The 27,677-nt window shown below is 38.8% G+C and overlaps 3 protein-coding genes across 5 annotated transcripts in view; all 3 read right to left on the reverse strand.

The window, feature by feature from the left end:
* Positions 1 to 1,175: 1,175 nt before the first annotated feature.
* On the reverse strand, positions 1,176 to 11,261 carry elmod3 (ELMO/CED-12 domain containing 3). 3 transcript variants are annotated; one of them, XM_078952761.1, is made up of 14 exons: positions 10,986 to 11,261; positions 9,489 to 9,790; positions 9,097 to 9,404; positions 8,432 to 8,500; positions 8,252 to 8,323; positions 8,096 to 8,165; positions 7,773 to 7,841; positions 7,179 to 7,267; positions 6,656 to 6,779; positions 6,407 to 6,529; positions 6,146 to 6,276; positions 5,973 to 6,049; positions 5,738 to 5,865; positions 1,176 to 4,911 (listed from the first exon to the last, which is right to left on the reverse strand). In XM_078952761.1, exons 3-14 carry the CDS (start codon positions 9,130 to 9,132, stop codon positions 4,670 to 4,672), a joined length of 1,230 nt encoding a protein of 409 aa, XP_078808887.1. In that variant the 5' UTR covers positions 9,133 to 9,404; positions 9,489 to 9,790; positions 10,986 to 11,261; the 3' UTR covers positions 1,176 to 4,669. The 3 variants fall into 3 exon arrangements, with proteins under 3 accessions (XP_078808887.1, XP_078808888.1, XP_023814358.1); XM_078952762.1 differs by having other exon boundaries at positions 9,489 to 9,786; positions 10,986 to 11,111; XM_023958590.2 differs by having other exon boundaries at positions 9,097 to 9,790.
* Positions 11,262 to 16,216: 4,955 nt separating this feature from the next.
* star (steroidogenic acute regulatory protein) lies at positions 16,217 to 17,779 on the reverse strand. Its single transcript, NM_001104910.1, has 7 exons — positions 17,714 to 17,779; positions 17,391 to 17,498; positions 17,170 to 17,297; positions 16,932 to 17,090; positions 16,672 to 16,856; positions 16,474 to 16,567; positions 16,217 to 16,374 (listed from the first exon to the last, which is right to left on the reverse strand). Exons 1-7 carry the CDS (start codon positions 17,775 to 17,777, stop codon positions 16,255 to 16,257), a joined length of 858 nt encoding a protein of 285 aa, NP_001098380.1. The 5' UTR covers positions 17,778 to 17,779; the 3' UTR covers positions 16,217 to 16,254.
* A 3,431-nt stretch (positions 17,780 to 21,210) lies between these two features.
* The window catches only part of grk5l (G protein-coupled receptor kinase 5 like), a 33,111-nt gene continuing 26,644 nt past the window's right edge, over positions 21,211 to 27,677 (reverse strand). Inside the window, exons 7-16 of the mRNA XM_004072698.5 lie at positions 26,741 to 26,804; positions 26,514 to 26,654; positions 26,235 to 26,425; positions 26,113 to 26,150; positions 25,883 to 25,972; positions 25,597 to 25,805; positions 25,375 to 25,512; positions 23,717 to 23,854; positions 23,453 to 23,584; positions 21,211 to 23,367 (exon numbers count right to left, since the gene is read on the reverse strand). Coding sequence (XP_004072746.1) covers positions 23,284 to 23,367; positions 23,453 to 23,584; positions 23,717 to 23,854; positions 25,375 to 25,512; positions 25,597 to 25,805; positions 25,883 to 25,972; positions 26,113 to 26,150; positions 26,235 to 26,425; positions 26,514 to 26,654; positions 26,741 to 26,804 — 1,225 coding nt within the window. The 3' untranslated portion in view covers positions 21,211 to 23,283. The remainder of the gene's footprint in view (positions 23,368 to 23,452; positions 23,585 to 23,716; positions 23,855 to 25,374; positions 25,513 to 25,596; positions 25,806 to 25,882; positions 25,973 to 26,112; positions 26,151 to 26,234; positions 26,426 to 26,513; positions 26,655 to 26,740; positions 26,805 to 27,677) is intronic.

Below are 27,677 nucleotides of genomic sequence, written 5' to 3' on the forward strand. Positions count from 1 at the left end.
AGCATACAGTCAGTTCTTCATAATGGAAAGCCTGTCTCACTTGGGCGTTAAGGGACCTGACATTTCTCGTCCAGGTTCTCCTGCATGAGCAGAGTAAGCTGCAGGACCGTTTAAATGCATGTGCTCTCAGGCTGCAGCTGAGCGTCAGGATCTGCTGGCCGGAAAACAATGACATCAGAGAAAAAGAGGAGTAGTGCTGGGGGAGGGGACTGCAGGGAAAAAGGGGGAGAAAACGCTGTAATCCAGCAGGCTCACTAGGTACAAATGGAAACGGACATGTACAGCACCAACTGATTCAAACAGGACCCTCCATTTAGGGAGTAAATTAGCAATTTTGATGATGATCTTTTTTCCCCAGGATACTGAGGGATAACTTGAGAGATGTTTTATTGGTTGTGACTCACTATGAAAGCGGCACCCTTTGTGCATCAATTTACCAATAAAATGACCTCTGACCACCGAGCGGCAGGCTTAACAACAGATTGTGAAACTGGCATTTTATTGATGCGGGTCCAAATGTTCTTGTGCGTGTTGTGACTCAGCAGATCCAACACCACATCCCAGAGATCTGGCATCCCGAGACAGCAGGAGCCACCGGTCTGATTGAGCACAGATGTAGAGGTTTGCAGCTTCAAGATGCCTTTGGAAGGACTCCAGTGTAGTTTGACAAAAATGTACAAATGTTGCTGGTTTTTAATACATCGCTCTGGGGTAATCATCATTTGAAAGGAAAAAACAAGTTTATCTGTGACATCAAAGTTCTTTGTTTAGATTTAGAAATAAAGATAGAAAAGAAAAATAATGGACACGCAAAATCTTATAGGACTCAGCACAATTTTAAATTAAATGTTTCGACTTAACTAAAGAACTGTTTGAGTCCTACTTGAAAATTTTAGACCACGTGTAAGTCTAAAATGCCATGCCCCCCTAGAGACAGAAGCAATGTGCCATCTAGTGGCCAAATAAAAAAGCTACAGCAGGAAAATGTATTTCTCTAGATTTCACTTATGTTAAGAAAATGCAATCCAATTTGTTGCTTTTAATTTGTGCTGTGTAAAAGGAAATAAACAGTCAGCTTATATGTGTTGGATTTCAAAGCAACAATAAAATGTTAGAAAATAATCCTGCAAAGATAAATGAAAAATTATTCCCTTAGAGGAAGGACAGGAAACTACTCAATTTAAATCGCATTTATTTAGCTTTTTCCATACAATACATTTAATGTAGAACAGCACATACTGTATTCTGAAATAACTCTCAGTATAAAATAGGGCTTCTACAATCAAGGTATAGTCATAAAATGCTCTGAGGAATATGACAAGAATGGCAACATTAAATCACCTTCATATAAAACGCTGGATGCCGAGAGAAGCAACTGTTTCCCAAACATCTGCTTTGAGAAGCAGATGTTCAGGAGGCACTTTTCTCAGCATCCAGCATCCTTTAAGAACCCGTTTCGCCTCCCCCTCCCTTTGGATCTGGTTACTCAACTAAAGAACCCTTTGTGATGGTCAAAGCATAAGAAATATTCTCTGTTTTAACATAAAAAAGAGGGAAAATCAATTGACAATCTGGCCTTGTTGTGAGACTAAATATATACGCAAAGGTCAAGAATACACAGCAATATGCTTGCCTGTTGAGCCAAATAATCTTTACGAACATACAGTATATGTGACTGTGCTATAAAGACAGGATGGGGTTCTGTGTGGATTCCTGACAGCAAAACATTTAATCACAGCAAAAGTATATTGTATATACGACCACTGAAGCCACGAAAAGCCAGCTTGTGTCAACAAACGTCAGCCAATCGGAGTTCATTTGAAGGATTTTGGTTTATGTCCGCATCAGAGCCTGTGGGTCTGTATGGTGTCGTTGAGACGAACGCACTAGCAATGAACCAGCTTTGCTTTTAGGCTGCTGTTAACTGCGCTTTAGGTAGTGGATGTATATGATGCAAGTTCAGTTAGTGTGACAAAAAAGGCCTAAAGTCAAGAAAACAAAACAAAAAAAAGTCTGACTTGAGAGGCTAAACAAACAGGAGAAAGGGAGGATTTGTCTTAAGTCTTGAGGTAAGCAATGTTTCTTCAGTATAATGCCCTACAGACAATCATACAATTACAATCATTATTTCTCTATATACAAACTTCCTGATTTACATACACCGTACTGCTCCTCTGTTTAAAATTGAATAAAAACTAAATATGAGATCATATTAATGGTGCAATTTAGTTTTCGAGCGGGAAGGGGAATTTGATGGCCCTGGACATCCCACAGCAATGTCATCAATGAACTGGGTGATAATGAACGTTACAATATGGCTGTCGAAGATGGCCTGTTTCCTCTAGTGCACCTCACACGCACACACACATATCCACAACAGTGCAAACTTTCCTAACCACTTAAAAAAAACAAAAACACTCACAAACACCTGACAAGACTACTTCAGGTCATATGCAGGGTGGAGGGAGTGTCATGATGGTGATAAGGATGAAAAAAGGAGTTCCGTGAACTCAGATTCAAATGTGGACGTGCTAAGCAAATTCACAGACTGGGATGGGTCCTTTGCATCAACACGACATGTTGCATTGCTTCAAATCCAGAATGTCTGTCACCAAAATAAACCAGCGCTCAACCCTTCGGGACTCCACTTTGTGCAGGCACCAAATTCATTTCCGCCACCTCAAGAAAACGTTGTGTCGGGTATCGTCCACATCTCTCTCCAAAGCTCTCACCGTACCACTTGGATTTGTTACAAAGACAACTGAAACGTATGTGCTATATTAGTAACAGGTTGCACTTTTCATCGACACTACAGACTGTAACTGAGACGTGACATCAACAAGCTTTACACGGAGGAGGAGGCTATAGATGCTACAGTACTAGTGCTACCTGAACATGCTACAGATGAGACTACAGTGATGGGGGACGTTTTCATGTGAGCACAAAGGACAAACCAGCTTTGCTGAGAAGCTCTACCCATCTCAGAGTCCTTCAAATGTTAGCCATGACAGCTTGATCCATAACTGACACAGGGCTTTGAAAACAAACAAACACAACTTTGTTTTGTTTAAGATATGGTCTTTGCGTACCATTTTGAAAATGACTAGAGTACCATCTGTAGGAAGAGGGATCAAGTACTTAGTAAAGCTGGCTTTTATTGTGCAAAAGAAAGCACCCCATCTGTAGTCGGTTTCTGTGGTGTGACTCACACACATACGCAATCACATTCGCTTGCACAAGTGCACAAACCCTGAAGTTAGAAAAAAAAAATGGTATCACCTCGCAGCACTAGTGTTTTGATTATCATAGAGAAAGAGCAGGGATTGCATACAACCATACATCTCCTATGTCTTCTTGGAGAGGCACCCTTCAGTAGGTACAGCTCAATTGTTTAACACCATCACCCCCCCCCCCCCCCCACACACACACACACACATTGGAATCAATTTGTTAACCCTTTATAAAATAATAATAAAAAAAATTACAATCACATGCTTTGTAACGGAATGTAGAGAAAGCTTATAGAGGACCTTTGGCTTCAGCTGCGACCGAGCCAAGCAGACGCACTCTTCGGAAACTTTTGCTTTAGCTGCAACGTTACCGTACGATGGGTCACTTGAAAATCGCGTCTGCCGCTGAGCCATCAATGTGACGGCATCAACTGAGAGGTGGTGACTTAACAGACAGTTCCCCTAAAAAAAAAAAAAGGGCATTTTTCCCTCAGTATTTTACCTTTTAAGCCAATTCTACCAGACGGTGGAAGAAAGAGGACTTCCAAACAAATAACTATGTTATTGTGCATTTCCACTTCTGTATATTACTCTTATAATTCTCTTGTAAATATTGGATCTCAACTCGTAAATAAGCTGTAGTTGGCTTAGGATTTTTTGTGTTTGACTCTAAAATATTTCACCAACACAACTTAGAAACTCACCACCTTCAGAGAGCATGCATCTATATCCCCACTGATGCTGCTCTTTCACTGTTTGCAGCTGAGCAGCACTGTTGGGACACAGAAAACCATTTTGAAAATCCTGAACTCTGAAGGGGTTCAGTTCAGCCATGCAAAGCTCCATTCTGAGCTGCCAACCTTCCTTTGATGACATCATCACTGGGGTAAACTCTCTCTGACAGTGCCCCTCTCAAGCCTTTACCAAAAAAAAGCTACTCTTTGCCATGCTTCCCTAAAGTTTAAACATATTGTTGCTATGTGTTTTTTTTGTTTTTGAAGTATAATGTATACATTTTGGGGCTTCAAGACGTGTAGAGCTCAATGAGAATTTGGCAGCTTTTGATTTGGCTCCTAAATCTACAGAAAAGTGCAAATATTCACTCAAAAGGTGTTTGTGACATCTTTCATTAAAGACCCTTTACACATATATATATATGTATATATGACTATTCCATGTCCGTAGATTTTAAAATAAGTTATAGGGGAAAAAAAATCATTCTGAAAGATCCCCAAGCTTAGTCAGATCAAAGTGCAGCTCCCCAGCATCAGTGGAAGGAGTAGAAGTGTTTGAATAGGTTACAATAGCAGACCCTTGACAGGGACTGGTGGGCTCTTCTTGTAGCTCTGAGTAAGCCTTTCACACATACAGTAATAGATATAGACAGGATAGCTCACACACACCCACCCACATACACAGACATACACACAAGGTCTAGCCTAGATGAGTCTAGCTTCTCCCTCCATGTCTGCTTGTAGATCACACACGCCTGTGAAATGCATCTCCTTTGCTTTGCTTCCTTGTCCCGCCCCTAATCTGGCCCCCAGGATGGGAGATGGCTGGCGGGCCTGAGGGTCAGGTGATGCTCCCCGAGGGAGTTCGCCCCCTCGCTTCTCCTTCAGGAAGAACTCTAGTCGGCGCAGTATCTGCTTGGGGTTCTTTTTGGCAAACAGCTCCACCTCTGTGGGTTAAAACACGGGACTCCATGAGGTTCACAGCTTGTTTTTGTTTTATTGCAGTCTGGGCAGTGGCTCTTTGAATAAAAGAGTTTCACATGTTAAAAATTGATGACTGCATCTTCTGAATTTTTAGAACAAAAATTTAATCTTACAAATTAATTTTTATACAGAAAAAAAGTCTCAGCTTTGCAGTGTTGTATTTTTAGATTTTTTCTAGCAGGTCCTCCCATTTATTTAGTTGACTCAATTTTTTATTGGATTTTCTGTATAGAATTTTACTTTTTTTCCGTCGAATATGTTTCATGTTTGTTGGCAGTAGGAATGCAATGATTCATTTTCCCCACATTTCGGTTCAAACCTTGGTTTTTGGGTCATGGTTTTGTTTTGTCTTAATAAATGATTTATGCATTACAAAACAAAAAACAAAACATTTTGGGGAGGAAAAAATCTCATTTTTAAAATAAGCTAAAAGGCAAGTAACAATGAAGAAAAATACATTCAGTTGCTTTATACTAAGCCTGGCGTAATTTAACAAAATAATAAAATACTACCTATTCTTAAAGATGATGTTTAAACAATTAGAAATTAGATAATTAAAATATGTCATATAATATATATTTTATTTTAAATAAAACTAATTGCCCTACATTTTTACATTTTCTTTGACTTGTGTGTATTGAACTGTACTTGTGTGTATTGAAGTGTTGTATTGAATTGTTGTTGTATTGAATTTCTTTTACTTATCTACAGTGTATGAATGTTTTATCATAAATATAATGCTATTTCTTGAATTTCTGTTGATATTTGACAGGATGTAATCACTTTTACCTCTTAGTACAAAGCCAGAGTCAGCAATGGTCTTCTGTTGGCTCTTCCACAGCTGGTATACATACAGGTACGTGGCAACGTAAAACTCATTCAGCACGCCAACCACTTGCTGACGGCGATTGCACTCCCTGGAAAAAGCAACGACAGGACTTTGATGTTGTGGGCTAAAATCCCAGCAAGTCAAGACATTCTCAGTCAAGAAAAATGTGATTCTGAAACAAGAGGAGAGCCTCACTTTGTCAGGGCTTCCTCCCTTAGCACTTGCAAAGCAATGCGGGTCATGTTGATTGACATCACACTGAATGGGAAGTTCTAAAACAGAGTAAATCAACACACAAAAAATGATGCGCAAACAAAATGATAGCTTAGTAAAGCACAGATATGAGGAGTAAACTGACTTAGCTGTACCTGTGTGGGGTGCTGTGATAATCTGAAAATATCTTTAGCCAGTGGCAGAGTCTCTGGATCCATCACAAAGTAGAGAGTGTGCATTAGTCCAAGGAAACCAGTGCCGCGTAGGTCAGTGGCTGGGTCAGTGCCTGCATTACACAAACCAACACAATGAATGTGTGCAACAAAAGCTTGTCAGGTTTTCTAGACAATGACAGGCTGTATGTTCACCTATAGACATATTTTTTCATTTGAACCAAAAGGCTGCATGTTTCTCACCCTGAAAGCCAATGTTCTCCCAGTGTGGACCAAAGCGAGGACAGTCCAGCCTGCTGCCAATCAGCCGTTTATAAATAGTCTGCAGGACTCGCATGTGAACTGGTTGGCTGTTATCCACAGGGCCTGAAATAAAAAAGAAAAAACAACACACAAACCCACAATAATGTGTTAAAAAAGAAACTTTCGTTGTTTGATAGTCAACTAAAGAATATAAACCTGATGACTTTTTAAAAACACACACAAACTCACACTGTGCGATGGCAAAGACGAGATCTCTCTCCTCCACGAGATCCTTATGCAGTCTTGGAGATCCAAAAAGAAAATGTGTGATTGCAGCCAGACCAGTCCTGCGAATAGTTGGCTGAATGTTCTTCTACAGATGGAGATAAAAAAAACAAAACAAAATTTAGTTCCCCTTATAACCGATAAAAACCCAGACCCGTTTCCCTTTAAATGGAAAATTAGTTGGGATGTACCACAAAACTAGTGGAGCATAAAAACACATTTCTGATGTTTTTCTGTTACACTGATGTCACCGAGGGTCCTTAAGAGTTAAGTTATTCAGGATCAATGATCCTCCTAACAAATCCCGACGTAATCTAATATTTGCATTAAAACAAATGATTAAATACATGCTAGTCTAGCTTTTAGCCACCAAACACCACTCCAAGTGAAGGACATGTTCTCTGTTGTTTATTATAAAATAGTATGCAGATATTTGGCTTCATGTCACTTATTTATTGTTTTAATTGACTGTTTCTGAATTTCGTACCAGCAAGTCTCCAAGATCTGTAGTTTGGAAGTACTGCAAGGCTTCATTAAAGGAGATGAGTGGAGTTGGGGTGGAGTCCTCTGTTATGGCTGTTGGGACAAAACAATTTTTTAAATTAAAACTTTCTAGCAAAGGCTTGAAATGAATTTCATAGCTACAAGGAAGAAGAAGAAGAATATACAAAATGATAAAAGAAAATGTTCTACTTTGAAAGCAAACCAATCCCCAGGATCTGTTTCCAAAAAAGTACATTTCTAAGATTACAATTAGCAGAAAAATCATAGGTTTTTATTTGTCGTTTGATCTCCAAATAGCTTTCCATGATGGTCACACTTGAGCAGATGTGACTCCAAAGAGCTGTGCACCATCAGTCATAGAAAAGTTCCAGAGAAGCAGACAACGGTGACAAAGTCAAGGTATTCTGTTGACTAAACTCCTTAAAATTCAAACAAACCACTGAAGTGTGACACCTTTTGTCATGATATCTATTAACTGCATCTCGGAAATCTCTTTTTCCCCAAAATGAATGAAATGTTTCTAATTGAGCATTTCAAAACGATGTGCAAATCGAAAGTTAAACAAGAGGAATTAGACCTGGTAGGATGTTTTCCAGGGCGTCCCACTCCTGCCTGGCCTTCTCCAATTCCACATTTTCCCTTTCCTCTGTAAAGGAAATGACAAACTAGGTAAAAATAACAAACTAACTGAAGAGTCCTGCCTCTAAAAACACACACCCTTGTCTTTTACTTTGACATTAAATAAGGAAGAAGACTCTGTCTCAGTTTATTCTGTTATTACTTTCTTTACAAGTAAAGCACAATGCATAAAGGTGCCACACAGAGCCTTTTCTTTATTAACGGAGGAAATTTCAAACAAATGCAAATTCTGGTGGAAGAAAATATGGCAGACAGGTTTACCTGTAAGGCTGGACTGATTGCCTCCTTCTGTCAATGCCTGTAGAAGACCGTTCTGCTTCAGTGCAGATATCTGTACATAAAAAAGAGCCCACTTTTGTAAATTATAGAAAGCAGAAAAACTAAAAAAAATAAAAATAAATGAAAAGGTTAACATACCGGCAGGGATCCAAGAGGTGCATTCCCATTAGTGAGACCTCCATTACAACCTTTAACTACTCCATTCATGACCTGTAAAATGCAGAAAAGAAAATTCATAGAAAAAGAATGCAACACAAAAAAAATGTATAAAATCAAGGACCACTAAAATTTGATAAATTAAGAGTTTTTTTGTCTTACAGGTTTATGGTTGGAGCATCCATTGGTGATCTCTAAAGGTATATGTTCATGTGACAAACCATTCAGACCCTAGCAACAAACACCAACAGATGTGTTTTATTATTTTGTTTAAATGTACATCATATGAACAAGTACTGTGTGGCAAAATAGGTGTAGAGCATACGTGTAACAAACCAAAGAAAGTCCCTTACAAAACATATCACTTAGCACCTTCTTTGCAGGAAAAATATTCCCCCCCAAAAGCCAGGGTTACGAGTTCATTTCCAAAAATGGGCCTTTTTATCACACTGAGTGACACTGCAAATGGACAGAGTGTATGTGCACTAAAATAGAAAACAGGTTATGACTTCAAAACAAAGAAAAGGATTGGGAAATACCCTATCAACTGCCACCAGAGCGACGCGCCAAGAAAGCAAGATCAGAGATTACAGCTGATGCCAAAATGAACACTTGACCTCAGTTCTCCAGTTAAACCTATGTGGCATACCATTCTTAACACATAAGCTCTTAATTGACCAACATGAAGCAGGAAGAGGGGGAAAAAAAACCTGTTTTGTTGGCAAACTTGACAGGTGTTACTCCCTGACCTAATGGTGTTAAATTACAGCAAATCCAAACACCAGAATGGGATTAATGCAAGGATTTGAACATATAAAAACCCTTACCTCAGTGTGGGATGTGACACTGATGTCTTCTTCCATTGCATTAGACTTTGTTGGCTGTTGAAATGGTCTTGATTCTGGCCTTTAAAAGTCTCTTAGGCTATGAAGCCAACACCATGGTTTCTATAGTGCACAATTGTCCCCTCAAACACAGATCTCCATGTCCACAGTCAGTCTACAGGTTTCATAGTCCTGATGATGACATTTGTGTTGTGCACATCATTCTTTTGGTTCCTTTGTTGGAAATTAGAATGCAAGTTTCTTTTTTATTGTGGCAGCCTTGCTTTTTTCCCCTCTCTTGCTCTGTAGGGCTGTGGAATGCGCAGGCATCAATCTACAATAGCTCAGTTGAGGAAATTTCTATCCATCAATATGCCAGTTTCCTGGAAACCTGCCTCCTTCCTCTTCTCCACAGATCAACCACCCTCCTCAACCCCACCAAAGGTACACAGACGCTGCATAGGGACATTGCTTCTCGGGGCTGGGCTCGCCCTGTCCAAGACACTTCATTACTTTGGCAGTCAAGACAAATCCAGCATTCACCAAGAAGTACCAATACAGAGGCAGATGAATTTCCTCAAACCAAAGTGGTGCTCACGACTGTCTTTAGCTTTCCTCGATGCGCCAACAAATGTCCGCAGAGAGAACTAAAGACGTCTTGAGGGATGCGGGTCATAGAGATAGCTCTTCTTTCTATCTTGAGAAGATGATCACAGAATCCAAAAAGAAGAAGAAATGAGTTATTATGCATTGCTTTTAATCAAAAATATCTTAACATGTAGATTCAATGTTGCAAAAAATAAAAACAAAAATTATGAGCAAGTTTAGGCAATGTTAATAGTGACTTTTCATTAGGGGTTTTAAGACAAACAAAATACTTGAAAAATGTCATTAGCTTTTAAAGATCATGTTTTAGTTCTAAATCAAAGATAGGGAGATTTAAAAATATTTAATACTTTTTTCTGGTACTAAAAAAAACTTGTACTTAAGTATATAACTTCAGTATTACCGTAGTATTTTGTTGTTTAACCTATCGTAATTACGTACTTTCTTGTGTATAAACCACATGGCGTCCTGGGTAAAATACTGGAAATTGTGTATGTCCTTCCTGACATTAGTTTAATTTCTGGAGGCACTGAAGATTTCTTGACAACGTGACAAAAATGTTGAACTAAAAAGATTCGTAATTTTTTTCTCAAAATACTACAAGAACTCTACTTCTTTTAAAGTAAATCATTCAAAAGTGATCTGTGTGCTGTTCACATCAGTCGTTACTTTGAGTGACTCGGGCAGTGTATACTTTCTTTTCCACGTCTATATCTGACTGAAGACATGCTGAGTTCGTGTTCTAAACATGACACATAGATAGATCAAACGCAGAATAAACTTCCGCATAAAAACGTATTTTTCAATGACAGCTGCTAACAGAAACTTATGGCTGCGATGACAGCTTTAGCAGCAGCCTGCCTGCTGTCAGCTAGCAACCAGTATCTCTAGCAACCGACGAGTTAGCAATACGTCAACTACTAGCAGCTCCACTGGCACAAAGACGCAGCTACAGCTTTAATTTAAAAGTCAGAACGCGACAGCTCCGTGATTAGTGTGCAACTTAGCCAAAAAACATGCATCAACGTCAACAATATTTTTTTTATAAAAATACGACATGCATTTAAACAGTAAAGACCCAATTACGTCAGCTAAGAAAAGAAAGGCAGTTGCCAGGCTAACTAGCTGCAGCTTTATTGAACTGTAACGGAGATAATCAGAGGTAAATCTGGATGCAAGGTCCTTATAAACACGCTCTAGTCAGGGCAATTAAATCTCTATGCTACAAAAACCTCGGGCAATTGTATGTCGAATTATATTATGTAATAGGAGCCGTTAAAAAGTACCTCAGTTTCTGATTGTTTCTCCCTCCAATCTCAGCTTCCCTTCCCCCGTCCAGTCCAGAGGCAACGGTAATTTGTAGTGCATCTTGGGAATTGTTGTTTCCTGCCCAACGCTCGCTTCACAATTACGTCATTGCTTTGGGTCAACTCATCCCCTCACTTCCTCACTTCCCACGTGCATACATACATACATACATACATACATACATACATACATACATACATACATACATACATACATACATACATACATACATACATACATACATACATACATACATACAAACATACTTTACATTATATGTATCTATATGCATTATATAACTATATATTATGTGTGTATATGTATTATGTAACTATATATTATATATTATGTATATATGTATGTATGTATTTATATTATATATATTTATATATTATATTATTATATTACTCTAAAGTTAATCATTTAAATAATAAAAAAACATGTATAAAAACATTAGCAACATTTGTTAGACAAATGGTCAAAGAACCTCAGGCTTTTTTTTTTAGCTTTTCAATGTTACTTTTCAATATTACTAGACCCCAGTAAACTTCACTACATTTTTTAACTCTGCACTTGGACAATTGAAGCCCAAAATTCAGACCCAAACCCTTGCTGTGTCTTGCAAATTATGCTATGTTGTACAAAAATGCAAGACGGTGTTTATGAATTTTTTTGTTGTTTATGTTTGGTATTTTATAAACCCATCAGTATTTACTATTAGTATCATTTAAAGATATAATCTTTCAGCACAAGTACTTTATATTATTTTTTTTGTCTGTTTGTTTGTTTGATGTCCCTCAAAGACATGAGGACCTAGCGTCCTCATGCATGGACATCACATTTCACAGAAGTTAATTCTGCTTCACCAGGGCCCTGTGACTACGTGTGTAGAGGATTAGCTCAAAAATATTAGCTTGATTCTTAAGAGGATACTAATATGAATTTCCAAAATTGAGGAAAGGAAGCGTGTGTATTTGTCTCTGTGTTGCCCTGTTATGGGCTGGCAAACGTTCATTGAGTAGCTATTGGCTCCAGCAACCCCATGACCTCAAATGGGAATAGCCGGTTTAAACGATGGATAGAGTTAAAAATCAAGGCTATCATCAGAGCCAAGGAGTTGATATGACTAACCCATTACTTGTTTTGTCTTCTTAGCATCTCTGCCAAACATAATCCCAGAAAAAAAACTTAAATTTCATACTACAAGGCCAAAATGCTTTCTTCTCAACAGCTTTTATGAATGGTAATAACTCATCCACTGAGGGCGAGAGGTCAGGTACTAAAAAATTTCAAAGCAATCCCATTGCTCTATTTAGAGGTCGCTACAGCCAATCATACGCCTTCAACTCACCTCATCTTCTGCACCTTCCTCAACCACACCAACCACCCTCATGTGCTACTTAACTACATCCACGAACCTCTTCTTTCCTGGTAGTTCCCATTTCCGCATCCTTTTCCTGTCATAGTTACTGTACCTCCTCTCAACATATCCATCTCAATCTGGCATCTCTGCATTTCTCTCCAAAACATCTAACTGCTCCTTTGTTGTATTCATTCCTGATCCTATCCATCCTCATCACTCCCAAAGAGAACCTCAACATCTTCAGCTCTGCCTCATGTCTCTGTCTTGGAGCCAACATTCCTAAATTATTTGCTTTTAGTGCATACCTACAGAGATGAATGACTGAATGTTCAAATTAATGAATTTAACATTTATGGCCAAAATGTGAGAGGTCAAGACACTGATGTTGGAAGAGAAGGCTTAAACTGCAGTCTTTGCTCAATACCAAAGGAGACTGAGGATTTAGCCAAAAGACATTGTCACAGACCAAATGTCTTCTCTTCTTGAGACGTTTTGACACTGACTTAGCTTTAAAACAAGTCTGAAGATAATTTATTGGTAGAAGGTCAGGGCTCTTTGCAGGTCATTCGAGGTTTTCCATACCAAACTCTCTCATCCATGTCTGGATGGGCCCTATAGACCCCAAGAAGTTGTTCCCACGCTTCTCATTATGTTCAGGATCATGGAATTCTCCAAAATCTTTTGATCTCTTGATGTCAAAAGATATCAAGATACTTAGAGTTCCTTTTACTGGATCCAAGGGGATCAAGCCCTGCTCCTAAAAATAACAATCTCAGACCATGCAGCCTTTAACCAACTTCACACAATGTAGTCTGAGAAGGACCGCTGTCCTGGCAAACACCAGATCCAAGTTTCTCCCCTTAGATTGGCAGATGAAGATGTGTCATGTGTGGGTTGTTACTCCAGATAACATTTCCTCACTGCCCTAGAGTCCAGAGGCATGGTATTTTACAGCATTGTATTCAACTCTAATCATTGCATTAGGTGATGTGTGGCTTGGGTGGAGCCGTTTAGTGATGGAAACCCATCTTCACACACCGTTCTTCAACTAATCTAAAGGCCGCATGAAATTTGGAGGTCTGTCGTGACTAACTGCGAAAAGTTGGTGAACCGTGCACACAATGTTCCTCAGCATCAGATGACCCTGCTCTTGTCAGAGTTTGTGGTCCACAACTTTGTGACTGAACTTTGTTGTTACACTGCAGGCAATTGACAGTGGATCTAGTAGTGTGGAAATGTCACAGTCAGACTTGATGAATGGATGGTGTCTTAATCGAGAGACAGACGCCCATTCTTTTGTAAATTTAGTGAAAGTGATTAAAATGTATTATTTGAAGTCCCAAAGTGTTCTTAGTGATCATGGTTGTGCATTTTTAGCTAAAAAAAAAACTGTGAAGTTTTCTGGACATTGTTTCTGCAGGGTGGCAGTAGTTCATTGGAAATTTGCCTCTAAGTAAGCTCACCCCGCTTACTGACATCCTTCTGTTTACACACCCTTCCTCTAGCTTACAGCCCCATCACAACCCCAACCTAAATTACCGGTGCAACAAAAATGGCAAGCGATGTTGGAATTTTCCAGCCGTACAGTTTTGAGCCAGACCAGACATGGAAAATGAAGGTGTACATGGATCCAATCATCTACAAGTTGATGCATTGGAATGGAGTGGAGCCAGCTCAGTGGCCTTGTGGTAGAATGTCTTTAGAGTTCAGATCCAGGCTGAGTCATACCAAAGAACTTAAAAAATGGTACCCAATGCCTTCCTGCTCAACAACACTCAGCATTAGGGGATTAAACTACCAACCACTCAGGAACCATTCCTCTAAAAAACAGATTTCACACTCGTAGGTGCATGAAGGTCAATGGGACTTTAACAGACTTTAGCAGGGACCTTGCGGCTTGCCAATTGTAGCAGCTATCACAGCTATACACTTTTTCCAACAGAATTTTTTTCATTTGATTCACAACTATTTGAATAAAAAAATACTCAAAATGCAAATTAAATAATCTTTTTTATGTGTCCTCTATTGTGAGAAAAATACTGCAAGAACATGTTAAAAACACCAAAAACACTATTTTCATTCGAGTGGGTCTTTAACCCACTTTTGACCCATGTTGCGCATTAGAGGGGGTGTGGATGTGTTGCGCATCAAAAGGTAAAGTAATTTGGAAGGATAAGAAAATACATTTGGTAACGTAATGTATTTGATTTGGCATAATCGGAAAAAGTACAAATAATTTGCTCAGGATAGAAAGTGAACCCCCACTTTCAGCACACTGTCAGTCCTGTGCAGTCTGTTCTCGATCAGAGATAATGAACTGTTACAAAACATTTTGGACCTAACAAAATTACACAGAATTTGTGAAATGTTATGCAACTGGCAATAAAGGGAGGACAGATTTCCGGTTTGGGATGAGATCCACTCTTAACTTGATCTTGAGGAATGTGCTGTTGGCTCGCAGTGAAGTAGCTGCTGTTGGCTTCTCACACATCTGAAAGGCCAGACACCTGCTCACTCTGACAAACCAACAATCTCCATTCAGTAGAAAGATGGCATTTGTTTATGGTCTACAGATGAGACATTTTCATGTGCTGCATTTTTTTCTGATAAAAATCCAGGAACCATTCCTTCCTGTTTCACAGCATCTTAGTTCTGTCTTTGCTCTGCTATTTCAAGGTTTTCTTGCAATACTTCCTTTCCTTCACTTTTCTTCTTTCTGTTTTGGCTTTCCCCTGCAATTTTAACGATCTTTTGAAAAGAAATTCCCTATTCAAGGCTGTCTGAGGGGGAAAAGACATGCGCACTTCCATCAGTGTGAAAACAAAACAAATTCTCTGACCAACGTCACAACGATCACAAGATTGTTATGTAGGATGTCCCTGCTTTAATTTTTAAGATGTTGCTAAACTCTGATGCTTTCATGCGACATTAACAATTAAAACATTTAAATTAAAAAAAGGAAAGATGAAGAATAATCTGGCGTTACAAAAAGAAAATAGTACACATCCTTTTTAGCTCACGCTGGAGTTCTATCACTTCACAGAGTAAGGTATTGGAAAATGTTAGTGCAAGTGGGAGGCAAGAGTGTTCACTGCTGGGTGGAAAGTGACCAACAGAGGGCGTGAGTGAGACATTTAAATCAAATAATGAGCAAAATCATATTTTCATATTTTCAGCAGCTTTATTTTATTGCAAATTCGAGAATCTCAATCAACATTTCTGTAAAATTTTCTCTGTGAGATTAAAAGACAGAAGTAGACTGCAAAGATGCACAAACCAAAGCTCAACTCACTTCAGGTTTTATTTATTTAACATGCCTTTATCAAAGTGTGCACATTCCTTTGAAAACATAAACATTCAGAGCTGTCCGTTCTTAAATATACTTTGTACTTTAATTCAAGGGTTACAGAGGTTTCATGTATTTTTAATTACATAAAAAAATCTGTGCAATTTTACAGTAACTATTTTCTATCTTGTTGTTGGTTTCATATGTAAAATAGCCTGTTTCATTTAGTTTTACTCTTGTTTTTAAAGTCCAGTGGACTGTTTGAGATCAGGAGATAGGGGTACTCCTTTTTTTCTTTCAGTTTGCTATAAATATACTTAAATTATACACGTAAACTACTTACAAGGGAGCATTTTTTTCTTCAGTCCTGGTCCGGAGTGCTTAATGCTTACAAGGCTTTTCAGGAAAACTGAGTGTTATTGCACAACATTATGGTGCAAAGATCGTGTTACAAGTGCAGCAAATAAAAATCATTTCTTGTTTTTGTTCTAAGCAACAGTTTTAGATTTTTCGGTAGTTAGATGTTGATCTAAGTGAGGATCTCTTTTATTCTTTAACTGCTGAGAGCTCTGGAAGAAAGCTGAAGAGTTATCTCATGTCAACAAGCAGGAGCCAGCTCTGAAGAAACATTATCCGCCATCCTGTGCCTGAGATAGTTGGCGAAGTCCACCTGTGTCTGAGAGAGCACTTTGTTTACGATTGTCTTTGGGATCCAGCCCTACGCATGCAAGAAAAAGTCACATTAACATGTAACACCTTGCAACTTTTGCTCACAGTTCTTGACTCAATGCAAACAAGGAAATTCAGCATTTAATACCTTTAGGTCTAAACTTAGTAACCACGTAAACTTGGTCTTGTTTGGGTGTTCAGCGCACGGTTTCATCACAATGCAGGTAGGCCCATTTTCAGCTCTAAAAATTGTATAAATTGTTCATTCAAACCAGATGAGCATACTTTTTGTAGGTAATATCCGTTTCTCTAACAATTTTGAAAATGATCACTCTCACTGGCTTACCTAATGATGCCCTTCTGCTCAGGCATTTTTGGATGCTGAGTGGACATCCCAGCCAGGAAACAGGTGGAGCCTCTGCGTTGGGTACAACGCACATTCACGAAGTCTCTTGGTCCCACCACATTTCCCGGTGTCTCTGCAGACACCTCATGGGTAATCATGGTGTCTGGGCCAATCTTTTGAAGAATCTAGGTCATCCCAATGATAGACGTTACCAGCCATTTTGAATGCATGTTTTATACTCTGACTTGTAGCTCTCTTACTTTGACCTCTTTCACATTGGGATTCCATTCCCCCATTTGCTCCATATTTCCCACCAACTCCTCATACAGACTGTCAGGGTGTTGCTCCATTACAACTTCCAGCTTGAACACCTTCCCAATGTCAGGTAGTACCTTACTCAGGACCTTATCTCCATTTGGCTGTAAAGAGGTGGAAACAGGTGCTACAGACCCCACACTAGTCATTTTATCAACCTTAATTAAAGATTAGAAAACTCACAGCTACAGTTTCAACAGTCCAGCCGTCCTGCTCGCTTAGAATGCTGATAGCCTTCTGCAGTGCATCTTCGCCTTGCTTCACATAAGACATTTCCTCCTCACTGTACCCCTCCTCCTCAATGCGAGAACCTTAGATCATAATACCAAAACCACAACATATCGAGTAATTCTGTGGATGTTTGAGTAGTCTGCTTTGTTGTGCATTCAGTAAATCCCACTCACTTAGAAGGGAGCTTCGACGCCGAACTTGGCTGATCCAGTTACTGGGTCCTGGACCTGCCAGTCTATTGAGCTCATGATGAATGGCCACAATGGCATTCTTTCTCAAACCTGCAAGAAAAAAGAACAGTTTTCTTGTTGCATGCAGTGTCCTGATAATGTGTGCACCATCACCGGAGAATATGCTTGTCGTCTATCAGTTATTCAGTCACTCTGATCTAACGCTGCATGTAACCCTGCTTCATTTGAGAACCAGTAAAGAATGGAGAAGGATTAAGTAAAGGCAGCGGGTTTGAATCTCGGTTTAACGGTGGTTCATGACTCACCTGTCATGTTTCTCATGTGCCGATAGGAAATGCCAGCGCACAGCTTAAAAGTTGCAGGCAGCATCTTGTTTAATGCAGTGGTCACTTCAGCTGTAGAACAAAAAAGAAGTATGCAAGACTTTAAACTACGTTTGAGCAGTGAAAAACTATGCAGAGTCTCTACTTTGGTTCTGTAAACCGCTGAGAGAGCTCCTGTATTTAAGAGCTCTCCCCCACAAGGCCAGCTTGCTATCAACACGTAGATAAACACGTGGGTCAACTCACTGTTCCAATGGCCATGTCACCAAGGTTGCCCCACAAACACAGCAAACATGTCTCAGATTCCAGCAAACATTTTGTGAGATAACATCCAGTGCCTGTGCAGGCCCACTGCTTTACATGCACTCAAAAATTCCACAGAGGTGGCTGACACAAGGGGAAACAGCTACTCGTCAGTGGTCGGAGCTCCCTGCTGAGAAAGACCCTGAGTGACTCATACATCCCCTTATGGACCATTACAGTATAAACACTAAAATTTGAGGGAAGAAAAGTTCCATTATGTCTGTTTTTTTTCCTTCCACATAAAGATTGTTATCTTAAAATGAGCTTTGTAAATCTCCAGTGCCTTTAAAATGGTGCAGGAATGCCCAGCTTTCTAGATTAAAAAAAAATAAAATGTCAACCAAAAAGCCTGACAAACTATTATCCTACATGGGTTTTTTTGTACGACAAAAAAGTTTTATTTAGTCGAAAGTAAATAATAAATAATCACATTTTCTGGATTGTTGCTGGGTTGATTTATTTTGCCTTGTGCAAAAAAGTCAAGACTTCATGGACTGGAAACAAGTGAATTTTGTACAAAGAAAACCCTTTAACTGTAATGCAGTCATGATTATGAAAATGCAGCCTTGTGAGCACAGTACATTATGATGTCAGACACTACAAAAGTTTGCATTCGGTACATTTGTACTGTTAACCAAGCAGGACGGGCTCAGATTTTCTGTTCCAGAAAACCTGGACAAAAACTTAAATTTTTTTAAGAAATGCATTATTGAAATATCCAAACCATCAATTTGTTTAATTGTGTTTATCAATTTAGTTTGAAACATTTTTAAGACATTTAACGTAAACTAGAATATGATGTATAGAAGGACTTCTCAAAACACAATTTAAAGACAGATTTCAACAAACATTTCTCATCTGCAGGAAGGATAAATCGGAACTTTAGTTTGAAGCTCCGGAAAGGAAATCAAAAGAAGAGTTGAGCTAACAGATACAAAACAGGATGGGTTAAAGAAATAGAACTTTATTGTCACTTGAAAGGAAGTAAAAATCAAATTTTATTAAATTTTTTTTTTTTTAGCAATTTCGATGTCAAAACGTCTTTTTTAAAGTGTGTTTAAATATTCAGAATTTAGGTTTAAAAACACTTTCCAAAGTGTTGAAATTACCTGGACACAACCTTTGATACCGAAAAAAAAGAACAATAAAGTGTTTTTGAGACTTATGAGAAAAAATTATTTTTATTGGCTTTCCCATTAGATTTTTTGAAAAGGGTGTAGGGATGGTGGTGTGACTGTTGTATAAATGAGCCTATAGCTTTCATTTCCTGTAATTTTTATCGAGTTGCAAAAAGCTTAACATGACCCAGCAACATGCTGCAACAACAGGTTTTTTCTAATCTCCTCCGTGTGTTTTGTGAATCTTGTTTATTTCATCCAAGAGAAATACAGGCTATCTAACAGTAATATTGCCCCAGAAGGGTGCGCGTCAAGCACGCCTTCAAAGTCAACCGCAGGAATGGAAACCTGTCAAGAGAGAAGTGGGACATCTGATAAGCAGAGAAACGAGCAGCGATAAAACAAGAAGGGATTTATAAATGTCAAAGAAAAGGCTGAAGTCACCTTCACCTGAAACCTTGCTTCCCTCTAGCCTTCAGCTGGGAGAGTTCTCCCATTCGAACATACAGGCCTTGCACAAACTAATCCATTAAACAGAAGAAGCAAAGATTGAGCCACAGTCTGCTGTACGATGAATCATTTTTTTTTTCCTCTTGAGACAAAGAATCTGAAGCCAAAGTGGGTCATGTGCCTGATCAAATGAAACCCTGTTTGGCAAGCACAGAATTCTGGTTTAATGAGCTTCAGCTTTGCGTCAATCTGCTTTTGTCTAATGTGGATCCAAAGCTGGCAAGTGTAACTTGAATCTGAAGGTCAGCGAATCTAACCTATACAATGCATCTCTGACGAGCATTTGGATTCTGTGTGCGTGTCCTCACCGGAGGGGCCTAACATGTTTCACCTTACGACACCGAGTGGTTTCTGAGTTCTCACTTACATTGCATTAACCTCTTTCTGAGGATTACCTCCTCATCTTCTTGTAGATGAATGCATAAAACCTTTAATGCATTGAGGAGAATTTGTAATGTACTGTGAGGGCAATGAAAGACATTATTGCATAACAGAAAGAATAACACATAGAAGCTACAAAAAATGTAAATTTATCCAGAAGTGTCACATGTTCTGAGAGTCAGCTTGTGCAGAAAGATCCATGCCCATAGTGTTGAATTTAGTTTATCCATATTTGTCAGACAGAAGAATACTGAGTGGAACAAAAGATGTGACGCCTCTTTTTGTCCTCATGTTGGGCATCAGGTACCTGAATCCTGAGGGCAAGAGTTCATCCACAGACCAGAGAGGGTGATGAGAAACTGAAATGATCTTTCTGGGTGTCACAAAAGAACACTGTCATGTTTGTGAGATCATTGTTACCCCTCGAACTCTCACAAAATAATCTTAGAAATAAATACTAAATTTGATTGTTTCAACATTTTTGCAAAACATGAAATTGTTGAGCTTTGGTGCACGTTTGGTCCAATTTTGTCTAATGTCTAAAAAAGTTTACTACTAAGTTATCCTTTTTGTTGTGGCATAAAAGTACTATTTTAAAAACTGCTGTCACCTTTAGAGGCCACACTTACATTAAGCTTACAACACTTAAAATGTCCTCACCAACGATGACAGTAATGATAAAACAAATGGAATTATAGCAAATATCGTTTAGTATGGCCACATATGGCAAATAAAAGTATATTACTAAGGGGACCAACCAAAAAAGCATTAAAAATAGATTGAGTTATTTTGTGCCATAAATGTTTAACAAAGACACGACATAACAGATTGAAAATTGACAAAACCTATTCATTCAGAAAATAGAAAAATAGCTAACACAAAATAATAAATCTAAAATGAGACCATAAAACACAGACAAGCATAAATTATTAACAGGGGTAAACATTATTTATGTTTCTATTGTCTATTTATACTTATTTAAGTTCCTACATGTAGTTTTCATGTATTTGTTTGCTTCCTGCCCTAATATATTTGTGTTATTCCCCATTGGATGATGGTGACTTTCATACCTATGTGTATTAGCAACAAAAACAAGGATTTAAACCGCCATGTTTGAGCAGAAGGAAAACTGTCCAATCCACAAAAAACAAAGAGACAAACAAGGCGTTGAGTATTCAAACTATAGTACAGAGTTTATTGGGATTTGAATGACACAGTGGGTTTGGCTTTCACATGCACTCAGCACTTTGCTGTACATCACATTAAGAAGAAAAATTCCCTCATGGAATCCCTGCACTCCATGTTTTCCTCGCTCATCCCTTAACTTCCAACAAACCATGTGAGGCTGTGTGCATTTGTGTTCCCCAGCGAAGCAAAGAGTGTAACAAAAGAAAAAGAAAAAAGTGCTGATATCTTTGAGGGCAACTGTCTGGGAAATCATGCTAGCAAGGAGGCACTTCAGTCTAAACCAGATTTTTTTTCATATCAAGTATGCAAAAAAAGGAAAACAAAAAAAACAAAGAAAGGCTATTGTTAGATCGTAAAGGAGGCTTAAAAGTACTGCATGAAACAGTGTTTGCTTTCTCAAATAGGGAAGAGACCACATTCTTAAAACAAGCAGAAGAAGCTCAGGACTTCTTCCTCTCTCTGAATTGGCTGTGCTGTTGCGAGAAGAAGGCCACGGCTTTGTGTGGAGATCGTTCAGGGTCTTCCTCTCCTTTTCCTCAGCTCCGAGGTAAAGGAGGTGGACTCACAAAATGAGCAGACAGATAATATACACCATCCATACAGGTATTGGTACACTGTAACTTTGATTACAGTTGGGCAAAAAAAAAACTAAAGGAAGACCCTTGAGACTTGTGAGGCATTTTGAAGAGCACATTAAAAGGTAGATGTGTGGTGGGGCAAAATATACAAAAGCTCTGCATGGAAACAACAGGAACTGTGCAGCAAGATCTATTATATGGAAGAGGCATCGGATAAGAAGAACACTTTTGTTTTGGATGTAGAAAGCAAGCGGCTTGTGACAGCATCAGTACAACAATGTGCCTTAATGATCAGAGGTAAAACATTTTCATTTGGTAACCAAACAGCATGACATTATCTTAAACTGTGCAACTTGTAAGTCAGGCTGAGTGCATGTGTTCCCTTCCACTCCACCGGGACTGTGAAAAAAAAAAAGACTTCTGTTTCTGTACACTATATTAATTAGGTTTTAAACTTCACATAATGTCAAATATAAAGTGACTCTGTAAACCAAGGGACAGGTTTGAGTATAAGATGGTAACATCAGTGGAATGAGGTATGCAGAAGCAAAAGGGATACAGCTGTCCATACTTAGACTTGTCCATGCAATCAAAACACAACACAATTCTCACAATTCTGAGTGTGTGTGCGCGCCTATCAGATTGTGTATGCACTGTATGCATGTGTGCTTTAAGCAGTATGATATGTCTGCAGGCTCATATGTAGAGTGTATAAAAGGGATCATACATTCTGATCCTCCTGTGGTTCTACACAACAGCTAAAAACCTTCAAAAACTAACAATTCAACATGACAACAGTATCACAAAACTAAAATTGCAATCTTTGGCCTGAGTGTACGCAAGGCAATGTACATTATGCGCTGAGGTTGTCATGGTGATGTGTTCTGAATGTTTAGGAGTGAACCGAGGTCAGGGCAGTGACACACAGAGAAAGAATAAGTTAAGAGTATGAGCTGTGCAGATATAGAAACGGAGAAGATGCAGGATTAAATGATGAAACAGATGAGATCATGTCCAGAAGGAACAAAGTTGGAAATGACTGGAAAAGAAAGTCCTCTTCTGGGAAAAAAAGCCAAAAATATTCACCAAGACCCCCCAACTTTAATTTCCCAATGTGGTCTTTATTATACAGTGGATGCCCTGAATTTCAGCGTGTTTTCTATCTTCTTTCTGTTTTCCTCAACATCAGTGGCTATATTCTACAGTCCAACAGTCCTGAGGGTAAGTAAGGTTTGTTAGAATATTTCCAAAACGTCTCTGCAACGTTAAACATCCCACTACCGATGCCCAGGGTCTTAGGGCACAGTCACCCCCACCCAAACCCACCCCATCCCTCCTAAAGGGCTGACCATTCAGGCCTTCGGATAGGCAGTCTCCAGCTGCTGGCAGAACCCCAGCGGTGGACCAATCAGCAATGGGAAAGCCCTTTCGAGATCAATTCCTTGTACGTGGCCCCCACATCACCACCGCACCACTAGGGGGCAGAGTTGGACATTGAGTCCACAGAGTTGACGCTGGAAGACTGTACTCGGCTATTGGAAATGGACACTTCTGGGTGCTGCAGTGAATTAGAGGAGAGACAAAAGATGTGCGTGGGTTAAGCAGAAAGATGGATTAATCTGCATCTCTGTACACTCCCTTACATGCCTCCTGAAGATCCTGTCCAGCAGGCTGCGTCTGGGGGGCTCGGGTGGCTGATTCCAGTCCAGATCTGGAGGTCTTGTCCCTTGAGGCCCAAACACATTCAAATCTCTGAAACACTCAGTTTCTATCATCTAAATTAGAGGAGACGCGAAAACAGAAAAGAGGACAAAAACAATGAGAAAAGAGAGAAATGAATGAGCAGCAAGTGAACTGCTCGAGGATACAGAATACACACAAACATGTGTCATGTAAAGTCCACTCACTTCATTCTGCCATGGGATGGAAACACTGCCAGTAGCAAATTTGGAGTAGAAGTCGTTGTCAGTTTGGTCCAAATTTACTCCCTTGACTGTTGAGAACTGTTCAATGTCCAAAACATCTTTACAGTACACTGCCCGAGGCTGAGAGAGGGAAATGACCAAGACAAGTATGAGTGGAAACTCTTCAAATAACTTCATCTTCATGGAATATTATTACCTATAAGATTTAGTTAGTTTCCTATATGAGAACAACTTGGTATTTTAATCCACAGTAAAAGCATTTCTTTAGTTAATGAAGTTATTTAGTTGTTTTTTTTTTTTTAAACTTTTTTTAAGGTGAGACACATTGTTCATCCTCAAGACTCCACATTTAGTGTTCATGCTTGCCTAAATATTCAAAGTGCCTCTCAGCTCTGATTTATTCATGCCAGTAGAAATGTCCTGAAGTCTCCTATTGGAGGACTTCTAGTACTTAACAATTTTTATGGGAATTTGCCATTTCTTTATGTTTTTTTTGCTATTGCCCTGCAGAATGTTCTGACCCCTGAACATGTATAAGATATGACAATGACAACATATTTTTAAGCACTCCTACAGTGACCAATCGGTTACATTTACTAATTTTACTTTTGGTAAAATTGTTCTAAAAGCAGTCTCTTGCAATTCATGTTATATTCTTTTTTTATACACCTATTTGCTTGATTACTTTTAAGAGTAATCTGGAATAACATGAACAACAGCAATAAAACTTTGGCTGCTTTACACACCTCTGTTAATAATTAACTTGCTCATGTTGGTTCATCATCAACATCCTTTTTATTATTTTGTCTTCTGCAAGGTTCATAAATGTTTAATAATAGAAAACAAAACCCAAAGAACAAGTTGTTCCTTTAAAAAAAAATATGAAACACAATTATAGTTTGATCAGAAATGTTACAAATGTTTAGAAAACCGAATATCCAACATCTATTACTGGAAATTCTTGTTTCTTTTATGTTTTCTTACCTACAAGTGATTTAAATAAAGTTTTTACAAATGCGTTTAACAGCTTTCAGCATTCCCCACAAAAAGGTGTAACTGTAATAATTTATTCTTATAATTTACTGTTGATCCCTCTGTATCTCTGACCATTAGGTGTCAGACACAATTTATTGTAAATAAATAGTGATGTCAGAATTTATTATTTGACCAATAAATGAGTCTATCATACAGTTGTAAAAAAAATTACATTGTACCCTACCAGCACATAAAATGTGAGTGATAGTGGTTCCCATACAGAATAAAGCAGTGAGATTTCTGTGAATAAACTCCAAATTTAACATTTTATGGAATGGAAAATATTGATATGGGGCATGTGACAGCAATCCAGGAGATAAAGAATATTTTTTGCAAATAGAGGGAGTGCAGGAGTTCTGAAATGCAGTACAGTTTTTAGATAAAGCTGCGCATAAATCCACAAATGTAGGGACTTTTGCTTATGAGGGGAATATAGGAATATCTGAGCTTCATAGCAGATGGAATCCTTTCAAAATTGAAAAAAAATATATTATTTTTTAATTTAGGCCATATTACAGTTAAATTAATAATACATTTAGTTTTAATTAGGAACAGCTTTTTAAGCATATTACAGATTTAAGCATGTTACGAACAAAAGCACTTACATCTGGGAAAAAAGGAGGGTCTACAATTCCAGCCTCCATCCTCTTGAAGTTGATACTTTTAAAGAATGAGTGGGCTTTCACGCCCTCTGCTCCATCCGACTTGCACCCCAGCCTCTGCTTAGGGTCCTTTGTGAGCAGCTGGCCAGGGAGAGGCAGAGATGAATCATCTTGTTATTCATCACTAGTGTCTCTGTCTGCAAACACATTGCTGTCAAGCCTCACCATTCTACAGATCGCCTTGGCATCCTCTGTAAACTTATCGTTATACTCCTCCTCTTCCTCCTGGACCCTTCTTTCCACCTCCTCCCGCTTCACCCGCTCTTTACGAGCGCGGAAGGGCGATCGGCCGGCGGTCATCTCATAAATGAGACAGCCGAGCCCCCACCAGTCAGGACTCATGGCATATTTTTCATTGTTAATCACCTCTGGAGCTGTGCAGACATCAAAATGCGTTGCAATATGCTAGGTTACATGTATCTGAAAAGGCCAAAAACATGTTATAGCTTACCCATGTAGCCTACTGTTCCCACTCTGCCTCTAATGAGTTCTCCTTCAGGCACTTTGATGGCGAGCCCAAGGTCTGAAATGCGGATGTGGCCTGCAGCAGAATAGCAACCGGTCATTTTTTACTGCTCAACAAACTGACTCTTATTTTTTTCATTGTATGCAGAAATGTATATATAAATGTACTGCCGATCAATAAATAGAAATCTGAGCTGATAAAGCTTCAGAACTCACCATTGTCATCTAATAGAATGTTCTCTGGTTTCAAATCTCTGTGTTTAGGGAGAAAAAAAGGCATCCGTTTAAATGCAAAGGTGAAAAAAGTGATGAGAAACATTGGTCAAAACATTGTTAACCTGTAGACGATTGATTCTCTGTGCAAATGTGTGAGCCCACAGCAGATCTGAGCAGCATAAAACTGGACCCTGTTTTTCTCAAAGCCTGGTGTGCCCATGTTGTAGATGTGAAACTTTAGGTCTCCCCCGTTCATGATAGTCAGTACCAGACACAGAGCGTCTTTGGTCTCATAGGCGTACGCCAAGCTCACCTTCAAAAAAAATCAAGAGAGGGTTCAGTGCTTCACATTGCGTAGTCACTTTTGGATGTTGCATCAAGTCAGTCTGGCATTTACTTACAACAAATCGACTGTTAACTTTCTCTAAAATCTGCTTCTCGTTGAGAGCCATGGCCTCTCCTTTCCTCTTCTTGATCCTCTTCTTCTCCAGTTTCTTGCAGGCATACATCTTTCCTGTTGCTCTGACCTGGCAGGCACACACCTGCGAGGAGAATCTCAGAATTAACAATGCAATAGCGTTAAACTGTGAAGGAAAATGTTGATTAGATATGTCCCAATGCCTCTTACCTCTCCAAATCCCCCCTTTCCCAGAACTCTGTACTGTCTGAATGTGTCTTTAGTGATGGGTTGCCTGATGGGACACAGACAGCAAAATCCATTAATAGAGACTTACAGATTATTGATCAAGATGGAGATAATATCTGCGGAAGTCAATACTCTCCGGAATTTCTTTCCTGTGGAGAAGGTGGGGCCTCTTGCATGTAATTTCCCTTTCCAGACAGATACAATCAAGGCAGCCTTGAAAGCCTGCTGCTTGTTCTTAATTGTCTTTAATGTTCAATCTACATGAAATATTTTCCTGTCTAGAGCGAGCATGCTTCCCTGTAATGGGACCATAAAAATGTATTTTGTTCTTTGTGATCAGCTCTTTTATTAAACTTTCAAATACAATATTACAGAATTATAAATGTTTGTCTTGACTGCACAACCAATTGCACAAATTATGTTGTAAACATTTTATAAATAATCGCTATCAAAGTTGGAGGAAGAAGAAATGAGATATGGATCTCTTTCCTAATGCCCAACCTCAAGCAGAACTGAAAGGTTTCAAGTAAAGATGATGGCAAAAGAAAATCCACAAACACTCCCTTTTACTTGGAATCTTTAGTAAAGGTAAACAAAAGCTTTCAACTTGTCGTCCTTTTAGGAATTTAAAATTACTTACATTTCTTCATAGCTTAATTTAGTTTAAAGATGTTTTTAGTTAATCAATCTTTTAAAAAAAATCCAGTTTTTTACATCTGGGCGGTACTTTTACACTGACAAAAGGACCATTTCAGTCATCAAGATTAACTGGTACTGTACTTAAAAGATAAGTATTGATGCTACATAAAATACTGAATCCAGCTGTAAAAACATGTGTGCAAAAGAACTGCACAATGTATAACAGCGAACAGCTAATTTATGTACTTATTTCAACCTTAAAAGTTACTTTACCGGAATC

Source organism: Oryzias latipes, chromosome 9, assembly GCF_053564925.1.
Source record: "Oryzias latipes strain Hd-rR chromosome 9, Olatipes_Hd-rR_3.1".
Lineage (NCBI taxonomy): Eukaryota > Metazoa > Chordata > Actinopteri > Beloniformes > Adrianichthyidae > Oryzias > Oryzias latipes.